This window comes from Triturus cristatus, chromosome 3_1 (assembly GCF_964204655.1).
Source record: "Triturus cristatus chromosome 3_1, aTriCri1.1, whole genome shotgun sequence".
Lineage (NCBI taxonomy): Eukaryota > Metazoa > Chordata > Amphibia > Caudata > Salamandridae > Triturus > Triturus cristatus.
Window position 1 is genome coordinate 1035941558 of NC_140583.1, and position 19925 is coordinate 1035961482.

Sequence of the window (19925 nt, forward strand, 5' to 3'; positions counted from 1 at the left end):
ATGATTTAGATGATTATCTACAGAATGTACAGGCAGACTGCCCTAGAGTCGGCAGGCGGGGTATTCCAGTTCTTTTATACGCAGATGATGCGGTTTTAATTTCGAGAACGGAGAAGGGACTCCAGGCGCTTTTAAATGCTTTTAACATTTTTATGTCTGATCAAAATCTATTGGTCAACATCTCCAAATCATACGTAATGCATATTGGCCATAAACCCAAAAAGAATTTTATTTTTAAATTGGATGATGTCCCAATACCAGTCACAGAAACATTCTCATATCTTGGTGTCCTGTTTGATACCAAGCTTAACTGGGGTCCACACCTGGTCAAAAAGAAAGGTGAACTGACAAGGGCTAATGTTTCTGTTTTTATCTTTGCGACAAAACTGGGTAAGAAGCAAATTAACGCAATGATTAAGCTTTACAATGCCAAATCTGTTGCTACAGCTGCATATGGTAGTGAACTTTGGGGATATGTGGCTGGAGAACAGTTGCAGGTTGTTGAAAACAATTTCCTAAAACGTCTACTTTGTGTCCCCACTAGTACACCCAACTTGACAGTACATGAAGAACTGGGAATCCAGTATTTAAGTGATATTTTTTCCTTACGGCCACTGATTTGCTGGGTGAAACTGTGGATAAATCAGGACATACCTCTTACCCATTTGATTGTAAGAGATCTTGTATCTCAGGACAAACACATGCGTGTCCCCTGGTTAAAATATCTGAAATCCTGCTTTTCCAGGCTAGGCCGTCTGAATTTGTTTGAAAATCCTAGCGGAATTGTAAAGGGGAATATAACAGCAATCAAACAAGCCTTCTATAAGGACAAGTTGGCTCAAAGGGAAAGTGAGGAGCTTATGAAATCAAGAATTAGGAAATATGTGATGTGAACGCATTGAGCCATATTTAATCTCACCTCATGAGAAATTCTTGTTGACTAGGTTTAGATTTGACATCTTCCATCATCTTTTAATTCGACCGAAGTCAGACATTTTTAATAAGGTTACAGCACCCTGTGGCTGCGACGGGAAGTCTCCTCAGGATATGCTGCATTTTATGTTTTTATGTAGGTTTTATGAATATCCCCGCAAACGTTATCTTGTTGCACTCTTAAGGAAACTTAATTTTAACCAAATCAAACCTGCCTTTTTCTATTTGCAGCTTTTGTACAGCGATAGTGTCTTACAGGTTAAAGAATTTTTAAAATTAACCGTCAAATTAACCCCTTCGGCGCTCATGACGGAACGGTTCCGTCATGAGCGTCGGTTGAGCTGTGCTCATGACGGAACCGTTCCGTCATGACCACGCCCGCGCAAGCAGCGCTCAGCACAGCGGGGGAATCCGCCCCGCATGGAAGGGGTTAAGGAATTGCCTAGACCAATGATGTTGTACTTACTATCTGCACTTTACCCTGTATCTGGATCAAGTTATTGGCAATGGGCTACGTGTAATATGATTCTTGTATGTGACTATGAATGATTGTAATAGTATGAATAATGTTTTTAATCGTATTGTATATATGTGCACTTTTATGGTGTGAAATATAACCGAATAAAGTCTCTATTGTATTGTACTAAAAATAAGTGTTCCCAACGCAGAGTTGAATTTGTGACTGCATTAAACAAAATTAATGCAGAAAACAAAATGTATAACGTTTATAAACTATCTCAAAATTGTCTTGTTTATATTTTGATTCACTTATCTTCTTTTTGTTTGTTCTAGAAATCAAAGTGAGCGCCCTTCGGCTTTGCAGCTCCTGCGGCATCCATTTATTAAGCCAAAACAAAAATTGAGTTCATGGACAAAAATTGATCGGCCTAAATTACCATAAGATTCATTTATCAATTTTTGCACATCAGGATAGAAGCTTTAAAGACCGGGCTATTACATTCTTGTGAAAAACAGTGTCAAAGGTATATGGAATTTAGCATCCAAACTGTATTTGAAACTCGTTTTTACTGGACCTATAAGTGACCGAAGATCTCATCAGCAAACTCACAAAGGATTGATGCAATATCTTATTTACCTAGAGCATGTGTCTTGAAATTACTCAGTCACTAAAAAAAAAAAAAAAACACACTTTAAGGGGAGAATATCACAAAGACATCATAAAAAATAATTGTACTGAAAAACTTATTGTTGACTGCCTTCCATTCATATGCATCTTTGCATTGTACTTCCTTGTCTCCATTATATTGTTTATACTCACAGTTCTGATAACACACAGACGTTTCCGAATTTTGTGAAGATAGAAGTGATCTTATGCAGTTTGATGAACAAACCTCCGCGTACCATAAAATGGGAGTTTGTATGTCTGTTGTACTGCACTTAGTTGTTTCATCATAATGTAAAGTACAAAGCTCTCATGATGGTAAGACACTAACAATGCAGCAGGGCTGTATGGCAATAAACTGTTAAACTAAGGGGTGTATGACGATGAAACGATGCATAACCCATTTGCTTCACCTATATTTATTCAATAAATTACATTGCATCTCCTTAATTGGATAGTGACAACAGAAGTAGTTTGACGTAAGAGGCATAGGCAACAACTGTACCAAAATCAACCACTGAGAAGAATTCTATCATCAAAATGAGTTCTACTGCACTTCCAGATAGTCTGATGCATGGTGTGTTTCATTTTTCTTTATTTCTATCAGAATTGGATTTGAGGATATATAGGTAATTGGATCGATATCGTATTTGTGAAGGATAAAACTTCAAGTAAGCATGTAAGGAGCTTACTATGGGGAGGGTGTGCATGCAGGTCTGATGCAAAATAATGTGCGCCTCATTCATAAAGTTAGAAAAGTTTAAAACGTTGCATTATCGGAGCAATGCATGTTTGACTGCCTGTAGGTATGTAATCAAGAACTGCATAGATTTTATGAAAGATTATAATGTGGAACAAGAAAGATGCCATATACTCCGAAAAACCTTATGCCTATCAGTGCCTCGATTATGTGGTTACAAAAACGGAAACATGCAGTGTAATGTAAAATAAACATGTATGACTGTAAATAACATCCTTTTTTAAATCCTTCTACAAGTTAAAAGGTCTTCTTTTGGGTTATTCATAGTATGTAAGCTCTGAATGGGCCTGGAATATTTATACAAATCCATTGAAACATATGGAGAATCATACAGGCCGCAATATTACTTTTTACAGCAATTAGTCTCAAAAGTGTTAGAATAAATTGCATAAATATAATTCTGTCATGTCACTGTTCACATGTAGTCTCAATGGAAGATATTTAATATGTATGACATTGAGATCGCCTGCTTTAAAATTCTTCGCAGCCTCCTCCCACCAGGCATTAATAGGCGACAGAGCCTAAGAAGAAGAAAACCAAAATCCACGTTCCTGTACCAACTCCTATACCAGTTCCATCTGTGGCTTTCACTCGCACTTCAAAATTCATTCGCAAGGTAACGCTGTACCTTCTGCCATGGAGGCCATCTCCTCTAGCATCCAAAATCCAAATAATTACAGGAGCACTAGGCAAGCACGATCAAACCAGTTTCTTTCTGAGATAACTTGGGCGAATGTTTCAAGGGCCTATCTACTGAACATGGCCTAGGATTCTCACGTCCAGGATGTTTTACAAAACTGGATCCCAAAATAGGTAATTTGGGGGGGGGGCGTGGCTTGGCAAGCCATCACGGCGGACGCAGCTTAACTAAGCTCCATCCACCCACGCCGAAATCCTGCTAATATCCTACGAGATCCTGCCCTGAGACGACTCGCTCAGCTCCGCCGATCGCGGCGTCAACTTGGGAGTGCGGAGCTGTCGCCGATTTGAGGATTGGTGGAGTAGTCGCCGAGAACGCCCCGGGACCTTTGATCGGCGCGCTGTTGCTGATCGCGCTGCGGCGATCGTCCTGGGGACTGCTGTGTGGCGCTGCAGTGCGGGGCGCAGTTCGGCGCTCGGGATTCGGACATCGCTGGACCTGAGCCCCATGCCACCCCGGCGCCCTGCTTTGCGGAGGAGCGCTGCTGCTGTGTGAGGTTTTCACCTCTGGCCCATCCCCCCTCTCCCTCGTGGCTGCCATTGTGCTGGTGCGGTGCCCAGGGAGAGACGGTGTCTCCCCTGAGAGATTGCCCTGGACCTGGCTGACACTGTTTGAAGCCTTCGACGTGGACACCCGGAGAGCAGTGCCTGGTGCCCCTGAGGAGCTGCGTGGTGGGGGAGCCGGGCGTGGAGGTGTGTGTATCGCGGCCCGGCCTCTCCTCCTCCGCCCGGTGGCCGCCATTTTTCTCGAGTCACGCTGCAGGGGCGGTGTTGCTGGCCCATCGGCACCGCCCGGCCTTCCTCCCAGGGGTCATGGTGATCTTGTGGCCCCTGGGGCCCATGTATGGGGCGGACTGAGCGAGGTGCTGGCTGAACACATAGGGTCAGGTCGCGACCCAGACGGTGAGTGCCACTGACATTCATCCCCCCCCCCCCCCACGCCCGGCATTGGGCAGGCCCGGCCCGGGACTAGGGGGTAGAGGCAGCATCGAGTAGTGGCACCTGGTGACGATCCTCCACTTCTTTGCGGTGATTGCTGTTGCTGTGGTCCTGATCTGGCTTGCTGGTCGCCTTGGGGTCATACTTCATGCAACTGGGGGCAGGTCCACATGGGTCTCCAATATTGGTCTGCACTGCCCAAGGTTACTGGTGCGCTACCCTGAGGAGGCGGCGGGGGATACGTTGGAGCTGCGTAGTGCCACGAGTGGTCGCAGCCCGCTGCCCCTTTCCGGTGCCCCTCTGTGTGGGTCCTCCCTGGGCTTGGAGACTCTGCAGGGCGTATTAGGTGGTGCGGCCAGATCCTTCCTACACGCCTGGTGCTCCCTCTGTGACTGTACCATCCTGGCCTCTGCCATCTGAGGTCCTTCTGTTGGGACAACCGCCTGCCCGGGGGGAGTTACCCATCGCCCCCCTTCTTTCCCTCATTGCCAAGACTGATCATCATCCTCATGGGCAAGGGCAGGCCGAGTGGGGCCGGCCCCAAACAGGGCACCATAGACCAGTACGCCACGGCGCCTGGTGGTGCGTTCGGCGGGGGTGTGGGCGGCTCGGCCCCCGACAATGCCGCCCTCCTGGAAGCGATCAAAGGCGCTCGGGACATGTTAGACGCCAAGATTAGTGCGGTGGGTTCCGAAGTATCCTTTCTGCGACTGGATCTTTGTAAGGCAGTGGACCGGATAACCGAGGCCGAAACAAGAGTGTCCACAGTGGAAGATTCAGTGACCTCCCTTCAAAAGAAAGTAAACAAGCTATCTGTAGTCACGCAGGAACTTGCTTCTAGGGTGGAGGATGCGGAGGGTTGCGCACGAAGGAACAATCTGCGCTTCGTAGGTCTCGCCGAGGGCTGTGAGGGGGCGTCTATGACAAACTTCATCACCATGTGGTTCAAAGATATCATGCCTAAAGACTTCTTATCCTCCGCCTTCGTTGTCGAGAGGGCACATAGGGCCCTGGCACAGAGGCCCCCCCCAGGTGCAGCCCAAGGCCTGTCATCGCCAAGATCATGAACGATGCTGACTGGAATGCTATTCTGCGATTCGCCAGGACGCACAAAGACTGTTTTATGCACGACTCCCGTTCCATTTTGATATTTCCGGTCTACACACGCCTGGTCCAGCAACAACGCCAATCCTTCATGGCCGCGAAGCGCAGACTTAGGGAACTGAATGTTCAATACATGCTGCTATATCCGGCTCGGATGCGAGTAATTTACAACTCCAAGTCATACTTTTTTGATGCCCATGAGGCGGTCTTCGCATGGTCAGACGAGCGCCCTCAGCTCCGAGCGGACTCTCCACCTGCTATAGACTCAGACTCCTCTCGCACTGAGCGGCCACGCCGCAACAAGTCCCAGAAGCGTCGTGGGCCTGGGTTGAACAGGGTGTCACCAAGCCCCGAACGACCGCCGTGAAATCTCCGGACTGCTTCACACTTCATGAGGCGATTTGAATGACTGCATTTGGCGAATGTATATTAGTAATGTCGTTTTCTGGGTGGGCGTGGTTCTTGACCACGGGCTGTTAGGCCGCGGACGCCTTATAGTTCTTGTTTTCCTAGGTTCATAGAGTGGGGTGGGATCCCTTGGTGTGAATTCTGGGGGCTCCCCGTTGGGGGTCCGCTGCCTTTTACACCGTGACAGATGCTCCTTGTTTCTGGTAGTGTCGGGTGGAGGGATATCCATGCGGATGTGGTGTTGTTTTTTCTTGTTTCTTTGGGGTTTTATGTATGCAGACAGTTGTGAGTCTTTTTAGCAGCTCTTCTAGCTCTACTCTGCCGGTATTGCAACCCCCATGACATCCGGTGCGGACAGCTTCCTCGGAGACCTTATGGTGGTATCATGGAATGTTCGGGGGCTACTGAATAAGGTGAAACATGGAGCCATCCTGCGACAGGCAAAGAGGTATGGGGCAGACATCCTGCTTTTACAAGAAACCCATTTGCTGGGTACGAAGGCCCCATGTCTCGCTCGCTTTGGCTTTTGTCACGTCTACCATGCAGGGTTCACGAGAGGCTCTAGGGGGGTGGCGATACTCGTACATCGTAGAGTTCAGTTTACATACATTGCACATAGGGCAGACCCTGGAGGCAGATTTCTCTTCGTCACAGGCACGATCTGTGGCGAACAGATTACTATTGGTAGCGTTTATGCCCCCCCCCCCCCCCCCCACTAGGAGCTACCTTTATTGAAAAGTGACTGGGGGTCTGGGGCTCCCTTCCAACAGATTTGACACTGCTGGGCGGAGACTGGAATGATACGATGGGGCCGCTCGACCGCCAGTGGGTTGATGACACCCCTCAACCATCGGGTCCGACCAAACTGTATACCCTGACATCAACAATGGACTGGGCAGACATATGGCGCAAATTCCACCCTACTGAGCATGACTACACATACTTATCGACGGTTCATGGGTCCCAGTCCTGCCTGGATTTTTTTTTTGTCCCCAGGGTTTTCCTTCACAGATTCTCTCAGGTACAGCACCGACCCCGGGGTCTGTCCGATCACTCTCCGGTCACAATGCAATTCCATACGTCCTCCCACAGGCCTCCGTTCCGCTGGAGAATGTCCTCGCGGCACCTCCGCAGTCCGGCCTATCGTGATATGCTCAATACAGTGATTACTACTTATTTAGCAGAAAACAGCCCCTCGGCTCCCTCAAACATCACCCTCTGGAAGGCGCTCAAGCCAACCGTCCGGGGTTATGAAATTAGCTATCGCACACAGGAGAAACGTACACGTCGTGCACAGCTCGACGCCCTAGAAATGCGCCAGGCGGCCTTGGCTTCTCAACTCAGCACCAAGCCCTGCCCCATTATTCGCCGCAATCTAGTTCTCGCTCAACAGGAATTGCGCCAATATCTGCTGAGCGAAGCCAAAGAGATCTGGGAGGCTTTGCAACATCGGATATATCAGTGGGGGGATAAGTCCAGTACAATGCTACACAGATTGTGCCAGGCGAACAGTGCTTCGGCCGTCACACCCACTATTCGAGGCTCGGACGGGTCCTTGCCTACATCGCTGGCAGGGGTAGCCGAAGAATTTGCAAATCACTTTACTTCACTCTATGCCCGGAAGGAGCAGATCTCTGCTGAACTCATGGCGGAATTCCTCGTGGATATTCTGCCTCGTAGGCTCTCAGACTCCGTCCGGGAGCGCTTGGAGCTCCCAATTACACTGGAGAAATTAACTGGCGCCCTCAGCGCGATCCAGCCAGGTCGCACCCTGGGTCCCAATGGTTTCCCATGGAATTTCTTCGATCCCATATGCCGGCAACCATTGCAGACGCTTCGGACATGGCAAGGCTTCTGAGGGACTGTCGTCACGCGGAGATCGTGCTTTTTCCTCAAACCTGGCCGGCCCCCTGAAGTCCCGTCTTCCTATCGTCCAATCTCCCTGATAAATTTCGAACCTAAACTGTAAGGGAAAGTTTTGGCCAACCGCCTTCGGGGGTGTATTACCGACTTGATTCACACCGGCCAGTCGGGCTTCATGCCGCAGAGGGCCACTAGACATATCAGAAGAGTTGATAATGCTATTGCTGCAGCCCCCACGTTAGGCCGTCCAGCTGCCCTATTGCTAGCCGATATCGATAAACCATTCGACTCTCTGAGCTGGGTCTACCTTTTTCAGCTGCTCGAAGCTATCAACTTTGGACCCCAGTTCCTGTCATACGTACACCTGTTATACACAGACTTGACGGCATCGGTTCGAATCAGGGGACACCGCTCTCGCCCCTTTCCAATCCAGAGGGGTACATGCCAGGGATGCCCACTGTCTCCACTGCTGTTCGCTCTGGCGGTCAAGCCCCTGGCAGCCTGGGTCAGGAGTGACCCAGTGCTCAGGGGATTAGAGTGGTCCCGCTCACGATCAGATCATATTGAATTATATGCCGATGACGTCCTCTTCATGACGGACCCGTGGTTTTCTGGCCCTCATATATTAGAGATTCTCAGGGTGTTTGGAGGCACCACCGGCCTCCACGCCAATCCTGCTAAATCTATCCTGTTCCCAGTATGTGGACACCAAGGCCGTGAATCGTGGACTGTACAATTATCCCGGGCCTCAGAGGGTTTTAAATATTTAGGGATTTTTATCTCCCCGTGTCCCAAGATTTCATGGACACATAACATCACCCCACTGTTTACCAGCCTCAAAAACGAAACGACGATATGGTCTGTTCTTCCATTATCCCTTTATGGGCGCGCAGCCATTTTTAAAATGGTTTCTCTGCCTCGGATCTTATATCGCCTTCAAAATTTCCCCTATCCTATCCCTTGCACGTGGTTTGCCCAGGTAAACGCCATACAAAATAATTTTCTATGGGGCAGGGGAGCTGTTCGCGTGGCACTCCGAACCTGCACTCAGTCTACGTATTGTGGGGGGATCGCGGCTGCAGACATTTACTCATACTACGTCGCATCTCACATCCTCGTAATCAACGAACTATGGTATAATTCTCCCACCGATCTGGCCTATGCTATCGAACAGGACGCAATGGAACAGGTCCCCCTGCTTCATTTACTATACAGCTACACAAGGCTAGATCGTTTACCGCCTGCTAGTAGAGAAGTTATCCAGTTATGGAGGGCCAGGACCAGACAAATGGGATGGAAGGGTCAACTTACTAGACAGACCCCCTTGTGGCATGGTACGTACCTGAGAACTGCTGACACTTTGAGAGGGTTCCGGGGTTGAGACCTGGTGGAGATCTCTACCCTGGGTAATGTTGTGAACGGCACTACCTTAAAATCATTCCAGCAACTACAGACCGATTTCGGCCTCTACAAGTCGCAATTTTATAAATTTTTACAGCTCCGACACGCACTCTCTCCCCAGATCCGCAATATGGAGGCCCTCCCTGAGTTTCAACCCCTTGAGGGTCGCCTGTTGATGGGGGACCTTGGACTGCACAAAATCAGGCAAATATACCAAACATTGACGACACACACCCCCACCACTTTGGACAATACCCGGCTAGCCTGGACGGCAGACATTCCCAAATTGACGGATGACGATTGGGCGGAAGCGATCACAAGTCCGCGGGGCGCGGCTGTCTCCACCCGTTACAGGCTCATCCAATTCAAATACTTACATAGAGTTTACTACACGAGGGTGCGACTGTGGCGAATGGGGGTCATTCAGTCCCCTGAGTGTCTGCGATGTGGCAGAGAGGGTGGATCCTTCTTCCATACGGTGTGGACTTGCACAGCTCTACAGCCCTTCTGGAACAGAGTTAGGACATGTCTCAATGAGGTGCTGGGCTGGATGCTCCCACTAGACCCACGGCTGTTTTTGTTACATTCCACTGACGACACTGGGGGGGAATAGATGCAAACAACACCTACTGTTCCTCGTACTATAGCCAAACGGGACATAGCACAGGGATGGAAGGCATAATTTCCTCAGACTATAGGTAAATGGAAGTCCGAATTGGATAGGTGTATGGGAGCCGAGATTGCTGTATTTGAGGCTAGGGGCTGCCCACGGAAACATCGCAAGGTATGGGCGCGATGGGCAGCTCATCGTGGAATTGACTTGTCCCCCCTCCCTGAGGATGACCCCTGACTTGCTCTCTCTGCCATGTGTCCCCCAAGGTTGTATTGATGGACGGCTTTATTATTTCACTGGGTTGTATACTGTGAATCTGCTGAATCATGTATTATTTTTAGACACCGGTCCACTGTCTGCACATTGTTTAGAATTATTATTTTACCTGCATGTTTTGCAAGGTTTGTTTCCTTTCATAGAAATGGTTATTGATGCACACATTATTCAACTGCTTCATTGTGCCATTGAGGGGCAGTAACCCAATGTATCGAAAAATGACCAAATAAAATTTGTTATTAAAAAAAAAAAAAAGGTAATTTGATAGGCAGCCTCAACCTGCAGCTTTTTAAAATTTCACAGATACAATGTAGTATGCTTCTATTCTCTTCACTCCTAAGCCACTTCACAAATGTTTCAGTCACACTGAATCTTCTGTAGTCATAGGAGAGGCACCCTTTTAGACATCCCTCTTATTAATTTCTCCAGCGAAGCTATTGTCTTTTCGAGTAAAGGGAAATCGTTGTTTCATAAACCTCTTCCATTATGATATATTCATGAATTGGTTCATATACATTGCACAACACAGTTGCTAATGGCAAAGCTGTAAATCAGTACCTTAAGAAATAACTACATCTAGACAAAACATGAATTAAACAAAAAGGGAGACACGAAGGGAAAGTAAAGGGAAAAATCGTCATCACTGTCAACTTACATAAAAAGCATTCCATATGTGAAATGCACCTATCTTGCTGTTGAATTGACATTAAAGGTCTTCGGAGTAAGCCAGCCTTGAGATCCTTCCAGGTTTTGCTTCAATTTCCAATCCGTCAAAATTAGATTTTTAGCCACCATTAAAAATTCTAAAATCAATAAATGTCCTACATTATAGGTTCCTTTATTTCTTGGTAACTGACACAACAGAATGGCTTCCTTCACTGGTTTCGAGTTAATTCTCACTATCATAATGCTCCTACAAAACACGTTTTGCAAAACTGCCAAACCATAGGGCATGTAGTAAATGAATGCAATAAAATACACTCCTGCTCAGAACATCTCCAACAATAGTCCTACTCTATTAAATGTAATTTGAATGTTCTCCATAAGTCTTTTGCCTAATGTGTCAATATTTATAGGGAGGGCTAGACTGCATACATGAGCTTAACCATGATAATTGTGATACACCCTCTCTCAATACTGTGATTCAATCTGTCCCTATCATTAATTCTATATTTTCCTGGCATCAAGAGATTAATCAGACCTAATATCCTTAATCAACGTCATTTTACCATATACGTTTTATAGTAAGAATTCCATATCTTGTGAAATTTGTCCACTAGAGTGCTTTAGCATTTGTGTTTAAGTGTTGGTAGCCTTACAGTGGTCCATCAGTTTGCAAGCTCAGTACAAACTTTGGGGCATATTAACAAGGGCCGGCGATAACATTATCGCCACTTTAGCGTGCGTTTTTGGGCAAAAAGTGGCGATAATCTTATCGCAATATCATCAAGGACATGCTAGCATGTGTTTCCTTGACTTAGCGCCTGTTTCCAGCATGCCTAACTTTGCATCTCTAATTAGATGCAAAGTGGGCGTTACTGGGCGTACCCCTGACAGACTACCTTGTAAAATATCGCGAAATGTACAACACGATATTTACAAGGATGCCCAAGCATTTTTGCAGACATTCGTTTGGTTTTCGCCAAAAACGAACGTCTGCAAAAAAGCAGATTTAACTATACCTAACAATGGGGGTGGATTATGCTGATACGACCACAGGGTCATATCGGCAAGGTTATCGCGGTTTTCCATGGAACATCGCTGGAAAACACTGCTATCACTAGGAAATTATCGCCATTGCGCTATGTGTTGTTAATACAGCGCTAGCAAGGCTATAATTGCCAGCGATAAAAAAAAAATCTCACTATGAGCGGCCAGCGAAAATTATCGCTGCCGCTTGAAAATATGCCCCTTTGTATTGAAGGATATTTTTTTACAAGCTGCCTTGCAGATTTGAAAGTTACATATTGAAATCCTTGTGTAGCTGCAAATTTAGCACGAATATTGTAGTTTTGCCACAGATCTTGACTTTCCAAGTAAACTCAGACTGTTTTCTCCGGTAAGCTTATAGGTCCTACTGTACGTTGCACGTTAAAAGTACTGTGATCGTTCTCTCTAATAGGAAAGCCTGAAACTATTTTTTATAGTGTTAATACTTAACCCCATTTTTCATCTTTTTTCTCTAGGCATAAAAAATGAATAGGTTATTCATCTCATAAACTCAAAAAAGGACAATAAAGTGATGTATTTTGAAAGACAGGAATCTAGGGCTTATGAGTTTTAATCCACCCACTGTACCCCAAAAACCTACATTTAACTTTTCCCATCTTTCAAATCGAATTTCCAAATTCAACAAATGTACCTTTTGTGGATCTTCTGCAATACTCTTGTTCCACAAAAATCTGAAATACATGAATTGATATCAGGTAAGGGAAGATATCCTACATTTTCTCCAGTTGAATGAATAATCGCACAATCCTCTATCCATCAGGTTGAACAGCAGCAGTATATTATTGGATTATTTAGTGTAGCATCCTATCCTATGCATATAATAGAAACTTCATTTCAGGTGGTTTGTTTTAAATTTTTCGTCTTTAATGTCAAATTCATCACAACCAATATATAAAATGTACACTCATTTAGTTATAACTCCAGTCCAAACATCAGAAAGATAATCCCCGCCTAGACAAGAACCTTAGAGTCAAAAACGTACAATAACAATATATCATTCCTTGTTGTGATATATATATATATATATTTCCAACAACAATGCTCCAACAGGGACATTCAGGAGCACACAGCGGATGCCAAAGACCTTTTGTTGTGCCAAGCACACGCATTTCTGCGAGAATTCGCCTTTCTCAATGCTGGTCTCCACCGAGGGTCTGATATTATCAGTTCTTTCATTTATATAACAAAACTCACTCCCATTGGTTGCCAGGTCTTATAACCATCCAATTGCAGTGCCTGTGGATTGCAAAAAACACATTCAGTAGGAAATGTCTTTCAGGATGACTGCAAGTTCCACAATGCAGCTTGAGTTTCTACAGTTATTAGTTCATGAGCGGTTTGGTCTTAAAATTATGTAATATTCTCTGACCCCCTCGATCAGCCACAATGATCACATCCAAGGTATCACACCTTTAATCGCTCGTTTAGTAACTCACGCTTACCATTTTGTAATGGGAACTCAGGTACGACTGTCCTTTTAGTGAAGCAACGGTTCGATCAGTCTTCATTTCAACATTTAACCAAATGCCACTATTATGACCGCCGAACACTTTTCAGATCGGTGCCTCCTTTGGCGTGCAAGTGGCTGCGCGCACTTAACATTTACTACAACAACGCTCCAACAGGGACATTCAGGAGCACACATCGGATTCCAAAGACCTTTTTATTGTACTAAGCAGATGCGTTTTGGCATGAATTCGCCTTTGTCAATACTGGTCTCAACCGAGGGTCCGATATCAGTTCTTTCATTTATATAACAAAAGTCACTCCCATTGGTTGCCATGTCTTATAAGCCATCCAATTGCAGTGCATGTGGATTGAAAAACACACTTTCAGTAGGAAATGTCTCATGATGACTGCAGGTTCCACAATGCATCTCAAGTTCTTACAGTTATTAGGTCATGAACAGTTTTGTCTTAAAATGATGTAATATTCTCTGACCTCCCCCCTCGATCAGCCACAATAATCACATCCAAGGTATCACATCCTTAAACGCTCAGTGTCCATAAGTATGACTGTCCTTTTAGTGAACTGACGGTTTGGCAGTCTACATTCCCAGGTTCCCCTCCAAATTATCAATGTTGGCTGCTATGTTCGTTATAGCCGTTGCTATTGCCTGCATGGTGTCCATTTGGATTTCCAGTTTTTGCGTTTCATGTGAGGGCATTGATAGCGGTCGACAATGTTGAATTTACTGAGGATAAAAGAAAATTTTGCTGAGAACACCCGGATTGGGTTGTGAGCTTTGTCAAGCCCAGTAGGTGGTGGCAGATCTGTTCCCTTAAGGGACTGTTGTCTCCCAGACCCAAGAATAAAGAGCTTTTATTGAAAGTGTAGGGCTTTATTACTGACAAACTTTGTGAAGGGGACAGGTCGTGGTGAGGGCCGCTGTCTCTCATCCAGGGGGTTGCCTTGTGTTCCCCTTTTGGGGACTCCAGTGCTGATGATATTTCTAGGACTTCAGGTTTTCCTTGCCATGTCTCCCCCTGTGAGGGTTCCTGGGTCAAAGAACGATCAGCTCCACTGTTCAAGGGGCAGAAGGTACTCTCATTGGCCGGCTTCTCGCACGTTTGTGAATAGGGTACCTGGCTCTGTCCGTTGTCTGCTTGTTGCTTTGTTTGGTTTTGTTTGCTGAGGGTGGTTCACATGGTGTAGCATTACTGCGTGGCTCTCCTTTCGCCTGTGAACTCAGCTCAGCCAGTGTTGGGGTGAAGTAGTTGCAGAGTGTCATGACATTGGAATTTGAATGTGCGATGGTGGTGTACTCGTGGCGGGCTTGATTCTCAATAGATGGCGTTCTCACGCTATTGGTTTTGCTAGAGGATGTTTTGGACCCTGACCCCTTCTATGTAATTTTCCACCCCTGTGTCCCGCTTGCTCGCTTGTTTTTTTTCGACAGGGGCCTGTTCCCCAATTTAAAAGGTAACTTATAGACTAATTTCCAGATGTGTGCAGGGTGTCTGCGTTCTTGCCAGTAGTTGTCGCTCTTCTCTAAGCTGGTCTGCTCCCCGTTTTTTTGGGTGAGTTTGGTGTCATTTTGCATGGATTGGCTGGACTTTTGTGGAGGTGGTGGCCCTTTGATTGCTTTCACTGGACTTGCCTGGAGAGTGTCACAAAGTTGCTAGTCCCACTCCCCCTTTGTTCACTCCCCGGCTGACTCCGGGTGTATTACATGTCCCTAGGCAGGACAGGGCAAGCGTGGGCGGTTGTTGGGGCCCACCCCAGTTCCGTTCTCGCACGGCCAAGGCTCTCTTTTCCGCTGGGGGCTGCAAGGGGCCAGGGCAGGGGTAAAGAAAATGTTACCAGCCACCTTGTGGCGGAGTGTGGGACAGGTACGAAGGGAGGAGGATGCGGCAGGGGCTACAGGGTGGGGGGCCTGGAGGATGGATGTTGTTGAGGTGGCTGTGTCTGTAAAGGCCCCCCTCCCTCCCCTTGCCGCCTGGTGATTTTCCCTGTCGTCTCTTTGCTGCTGGTGGGAGGGGCCGGAGTGACCCCAGTAGCAGGATGGGGCACCACAGCAGCTGCAACCACTAGCCACAGGGATGTGCGGAGCCTCCATCGAGACAAGCTGCACCGACCTACTGCCAGCCGCTTCCGTCTCAGTAGGAAGCCACCGCCGGCCTGGCCTGCCCCACTGTGTTACTTCTTGTCGGCCTCCTCAGCCTTGTTGCCCCACGCTGCCTCCTCCTGGGATTGGCACAGCGCGTTGCCTCCTCCATGGCAGCTGTGGTGTTTGTGGGACATCTGCGGCCTCTTCCCGCTTCTCCGCCTGCTCCTGGCCGTCCGGAGATGCTTCAAAGCCGGTTGGCGGTAAGTGGGTGCTCCATTGACTCAGTTGGTTCGAGTGACACAGACGCCGCCGCAGCAGGCTCATCCAATCGATTCCAGAGCCTCAGGTAGTTTCAAGAGGAGAGTTTCACTGCTACTGACGCAGGGGGTCATGTTCCCGGAAGCTTATCCAGACTATGTCCTGGACTTAGGATAGATATGAGTGGGGCTTGGAGACCTCCAGCTTCACTGGGTCTCCTTCTGTATTTGATGGACTGTTGTTGCATGAGTTGACTCCCCCAGGATCTTAGACCCTGACAGAGCTCTCACTGGGGGCAGAGAATGCAGGTGGCTGCATTGCGATGCGATGCTCAAGCGTCGTATGGCGGCCTCTGCTGGGTCGCAGCTGCAGCTTGGTGGGGCTGGGGGCAGAGTTCCGTCCCTCTGTGTTGGGATGTCACTAGGGGCGTTGTCCCTTCTGCAGTAGGTGCCTGATTCTCGTACTACATGGGTGCAATGGTGGGTGTCTCCTCTATTGACCTGGGACCAGCAGTGCCATCTCTGCCTTTCTTCCGGGAGGCGCACTGGAGCTGGAAGGTTACCTAGCAATGGTACTGTTGCCTATATGAGACCCGCTGCCCCAGTAGACTGTTTGCCTGGAAAGGGCTGCTGGGCTGTGAGACTGGTCTTCTGGAACACCAGTCTCAAAATTGACAGGGTGTGACCTGAATTGATGGACTTGCTGTGGGGAGACTGGAAGTGTCTGGGGCTTCCTGCGTGGACACCCCATTAGTAGGTCTGGCGAAACTGTGGCCTCCCTCTCAGGAGTATTGCCCCATTTCCCATTGGGTAGCCAGGGGGGTGCCCGGATGGATACCTTTACTGGATGGACGGTCTTACCCCATGATGCTGCACAAGGTTCTTCCCTCTGGAACTGTTGTCTTATTTCTCGTTGGCTTGTTCTTTTGGGGCTGTCTTTACGGCAGGAGTGGATTGTCGCCTGGCTGTTTGGCTTCTGGACTACTCAATAGAATTGGTGTGAGATGTTAGGTTTTGAACAAGTACTGACTGTCTATCCCTGCATCCAGATGCTGCCCGGACCCCGGTCGGAAGACTCTTTCCGCTGCTTGACCCAGATAGACTTTCATCGATGTGTCTGGTGCTGATCCAGCCGTGGCCTGCTGCACTTAGGGTGGTGCTGTGTCCCTCCTCACTCACTGTCCGCACCCCCCTGTTCGCCCAAAGATAACATGGGTAAAGCTAGACCGGAACATGGCGGACAGCAGACCAAATGGATCAGTTTAAAGCCCAGGGTTGCCACAGATGGGTGACTCTCCCCAGTGGGCATTCCCCTGGAGGAGCAGGGATCGTCGCAAGACAACCCCAGAGCACAGATCCTAGCAGTGATAGAGGTAATGAGTTCAGCAGTGCAGGACAAAATTGATAATGTCTCCTTAGAAGTCGGACTCCTACTGGTTGATATTCATGCCGTGGAAGAAAGATCCCTGGCCACAGAGTATAATGCAACTGAACTGCAGGGAGAGGTCTCCACCCTGAAGGCTGCATTGACCAAATTCTCAGCTAAAACAGCGGCCCTGGAACACAGGACAGAAGATGCGGAGGGCGGGTGCAGTGCAATCTGCAGTTTATAGGATTTCCTGGGGGGTGGGGAGAGGGTGGTGAGAGCAGGTCACCCAAACGTTTTCTGTAGAAGTGGAGCAGGACCACTTTCCCTGGGGAAACGCCAACTACAACACCCGTTTCCATGCATTACCATAACCACGCATGCATTACAACGCATGCGTGGTTATGGTATGCTGAGATGATTTCGTGACTGCAGGCATTTGATGTGAAATCCTTCGAGATGTGGTCACTGCGTTTGGTAAGTGTTACATGGGCATGGCCACCCCCTACATTTTCTCCCTTCTGTTTCTTCTTCTTTACTCTTTGCAGTAGTTGTGGGCAGTGTTGTAATTGTGAGACTGTGTTTTGAATGGTGCAGTGTGCGTTTGTGGGATGATGTTGCGGGGGGGGGGGGTGTTAGGAGTACGTGGAGTGGCATGGAGGTGGTGGAGTACTGCCAGGTACTGCTGCAGCGTGGCAGGCGCTGGTGAGGCCTCCCCACAGTGCATGCTGATTGCAGTGATCTGTGCTTGGTGAGGGGTGGTGTGTGTTGGTTGTAGTGCTTTCTCTAGTTTTTCTATCCATTTTGCTCTATTGCCTGATTCTCCCGTTGGTTGAGTGGAGATACTTGACCATGCATGTTGGTTGTTTCGATTTTAGTTCAACTTGGTTTTACTTTTAGGTGGCAGCGGCAATGGGGTGCATGTGGGGAACTAGGGGAAGGTGTGAAGCGACAGGATGGGTCAGTTTAAATACGTCACATGGAATGTACGTGGGCTCAACTCCTTTGTGAAGCGCTACAGGGTTCAGACCCATGTCCGTAGACATGGGATGCATGTTGCAGGAAACACATTTGCTGGAATCAGAGGCTCAAAAGATCCATGGGAAGTGTAGGGGTCAGATGTTCTCTGCTACCTATTCTATCTATACCTGATGAGTGGCAATTTGGGTGGCTTCACTGGTTCCCTTTTGGGTTCGAGGTTTTACAGCAGACATTAAGGGGAGATATATCCTAATGCATGGCGTGGAGGTTTGCGTAGAAGTTTATTTATGCCTCAAATGTGGATGACGGTGGGTTTTATTTGGATCTGGAGAGGGACATACTTCCATATGTTTGAGTACCTCTGTTGTGGGCTGGACATTTTTGTGTTCTTGATGGTGCCCTGGATAGACACCCTTCAAGGTTACATACTAAACCCCACCTGACGGTTGCTTTCCGTGCAGTGATGGACCGTTTAAACTGTGTTGATGGTGTCTGACTACACGTGAATATCGTCAGTTGTTGCATTGAGGGCGATGAGTCCGGTAGACTTCTGGCGTGTTTGCAGGAATGCCTATTCCGATGCTCAGACTCCCCAATGGGCTGAACGCTACCAACAGGCCTGTATTAATTCCCTACTCCTAGATAACTTGGCGCTGGTATATAAGGGGGTCCCCCTCTGGACCCATCCGAGATTGGAAGGTTTCTTGATGACCGAACGCTTCCTCGACTTACTGAGGCACAGACTCACATACTGGAGGGGGCCCTCTGACTAGAAGACCTGCAGGATGTGGGAAAGAGCATTGCACGCTGCAAAGCCCTGGTCCCGACAGTACCCGGTGCAATTCTTTCAGATGTTCAGCGATCCTCTGCTTCCCCACTTGCTGGAGACCTTTCAGAAGTCTAGAAGCCCAGGTGTCCTACAGCCATCCATGCGGGAGGCTCCAAAATATTGGCTAAGGCCTTGATGATGCATCTGGGCTGGATGCGGACTCATCTGGTACATGACAGGCAGAGGGATTCATATTTTCCTACAACGACTTTCCCATGTGCTTCACTCGATGACCGGCGTTAATATGCAGATGGCGGTAGTCGCCTTGGATGCTGAATAAGCATTCAATACCTTACGGTGAGATTTCCTCTGGGAAGGTTTGGGAAGGCTAGGCTTAGGCCCTGAGTAGGATGGTTTTGCTCCAGTGCTGCCTCTATGCACTCCAGAAGTCCCTCTATTGTATTCCACAAACTACTTTCATCACTTTGAATGGTGTCCTGCTTTCCCTGGTGTGGGCAGGCAAGTGAAGTAGGGTGAATCTGGAGCTGATGAAGCTAGATATGGTGTTGGGTGGCTTGGGTCACCCAGACCTCAGCCTCTATTATTTTGCTGGTCTACTACAGTATGTGGCACAGTTGTACGCTGAGGGCTCGAACACGAAGAAGGACTTGTTGGCAGAATGAGGCACCGGACTGTCTGATGATGGGCGCGCAGGTTTCTCCGGCCTTCCCGTTCAAAGTCAAGTTGCAGGGGTTTGGGAGTGGGCGGTCACAGAGGATCCCCGTAGGGCCCTATATGCTCAACTACTCCCCCTCCGGTGGGCTCTACAGTTTCCATCACATACAGGTTTTTGATGGACCTTGCGCTGTGGTATGCAGGTTTTTGATGGACCTTGCGCTGTGGTATGCTTGACAGCCAGGGATTTGTATCTTAATGGAACCTTCCTTTCTTTTGCAGATGCGAGGGGACACAATCTGTTGTAGCCTGGTCAATTTTTGCAATCTGCAAAGTTTGCATTCAGCTCATTAGATATGGTTGTCTTTCCGGACGAGCCGGAGGAGTCGCAGTCCTTGGCGTGAATACTTGATTCGGACTCTTCAAGGAAGTTCATATCCTGTATATATAAAGCCTTGAAAGCGATTGTAGGGTAGA

The 19925-nt window shown here is 47.9% G+C and overlaps 1 protein-coding gene across 4 annotated transcripts in view; it reads left to right on the forward strand.

Moving 5' to 3' along the window:
* The window catches only part of MAP3K19 (mitogen-activated protein kinase kinase kinase 19), a 253970-nt gene extending 250915 nt beyond the window's left edge, over positions 1-3055 (forward strand). For all 4 annotated transcript variants that reach the window (XM_085645765.1, XM_085645764.1, XM_085645766.1 and 1 more), the window contains one exon: positions 1726-3055. In XM_085645765.1, coding sequence (XP_085501891.1) covers positions 1726-1834 — 109 coding nt within the window. In that variant the 3' untranslated portion in view covers positions 1835-3055. The remainder of the gene's footprint in view (positions 1-1725) is intronic.
* Positions 3056-19925: the final 16870 nt, after the last annotated feature.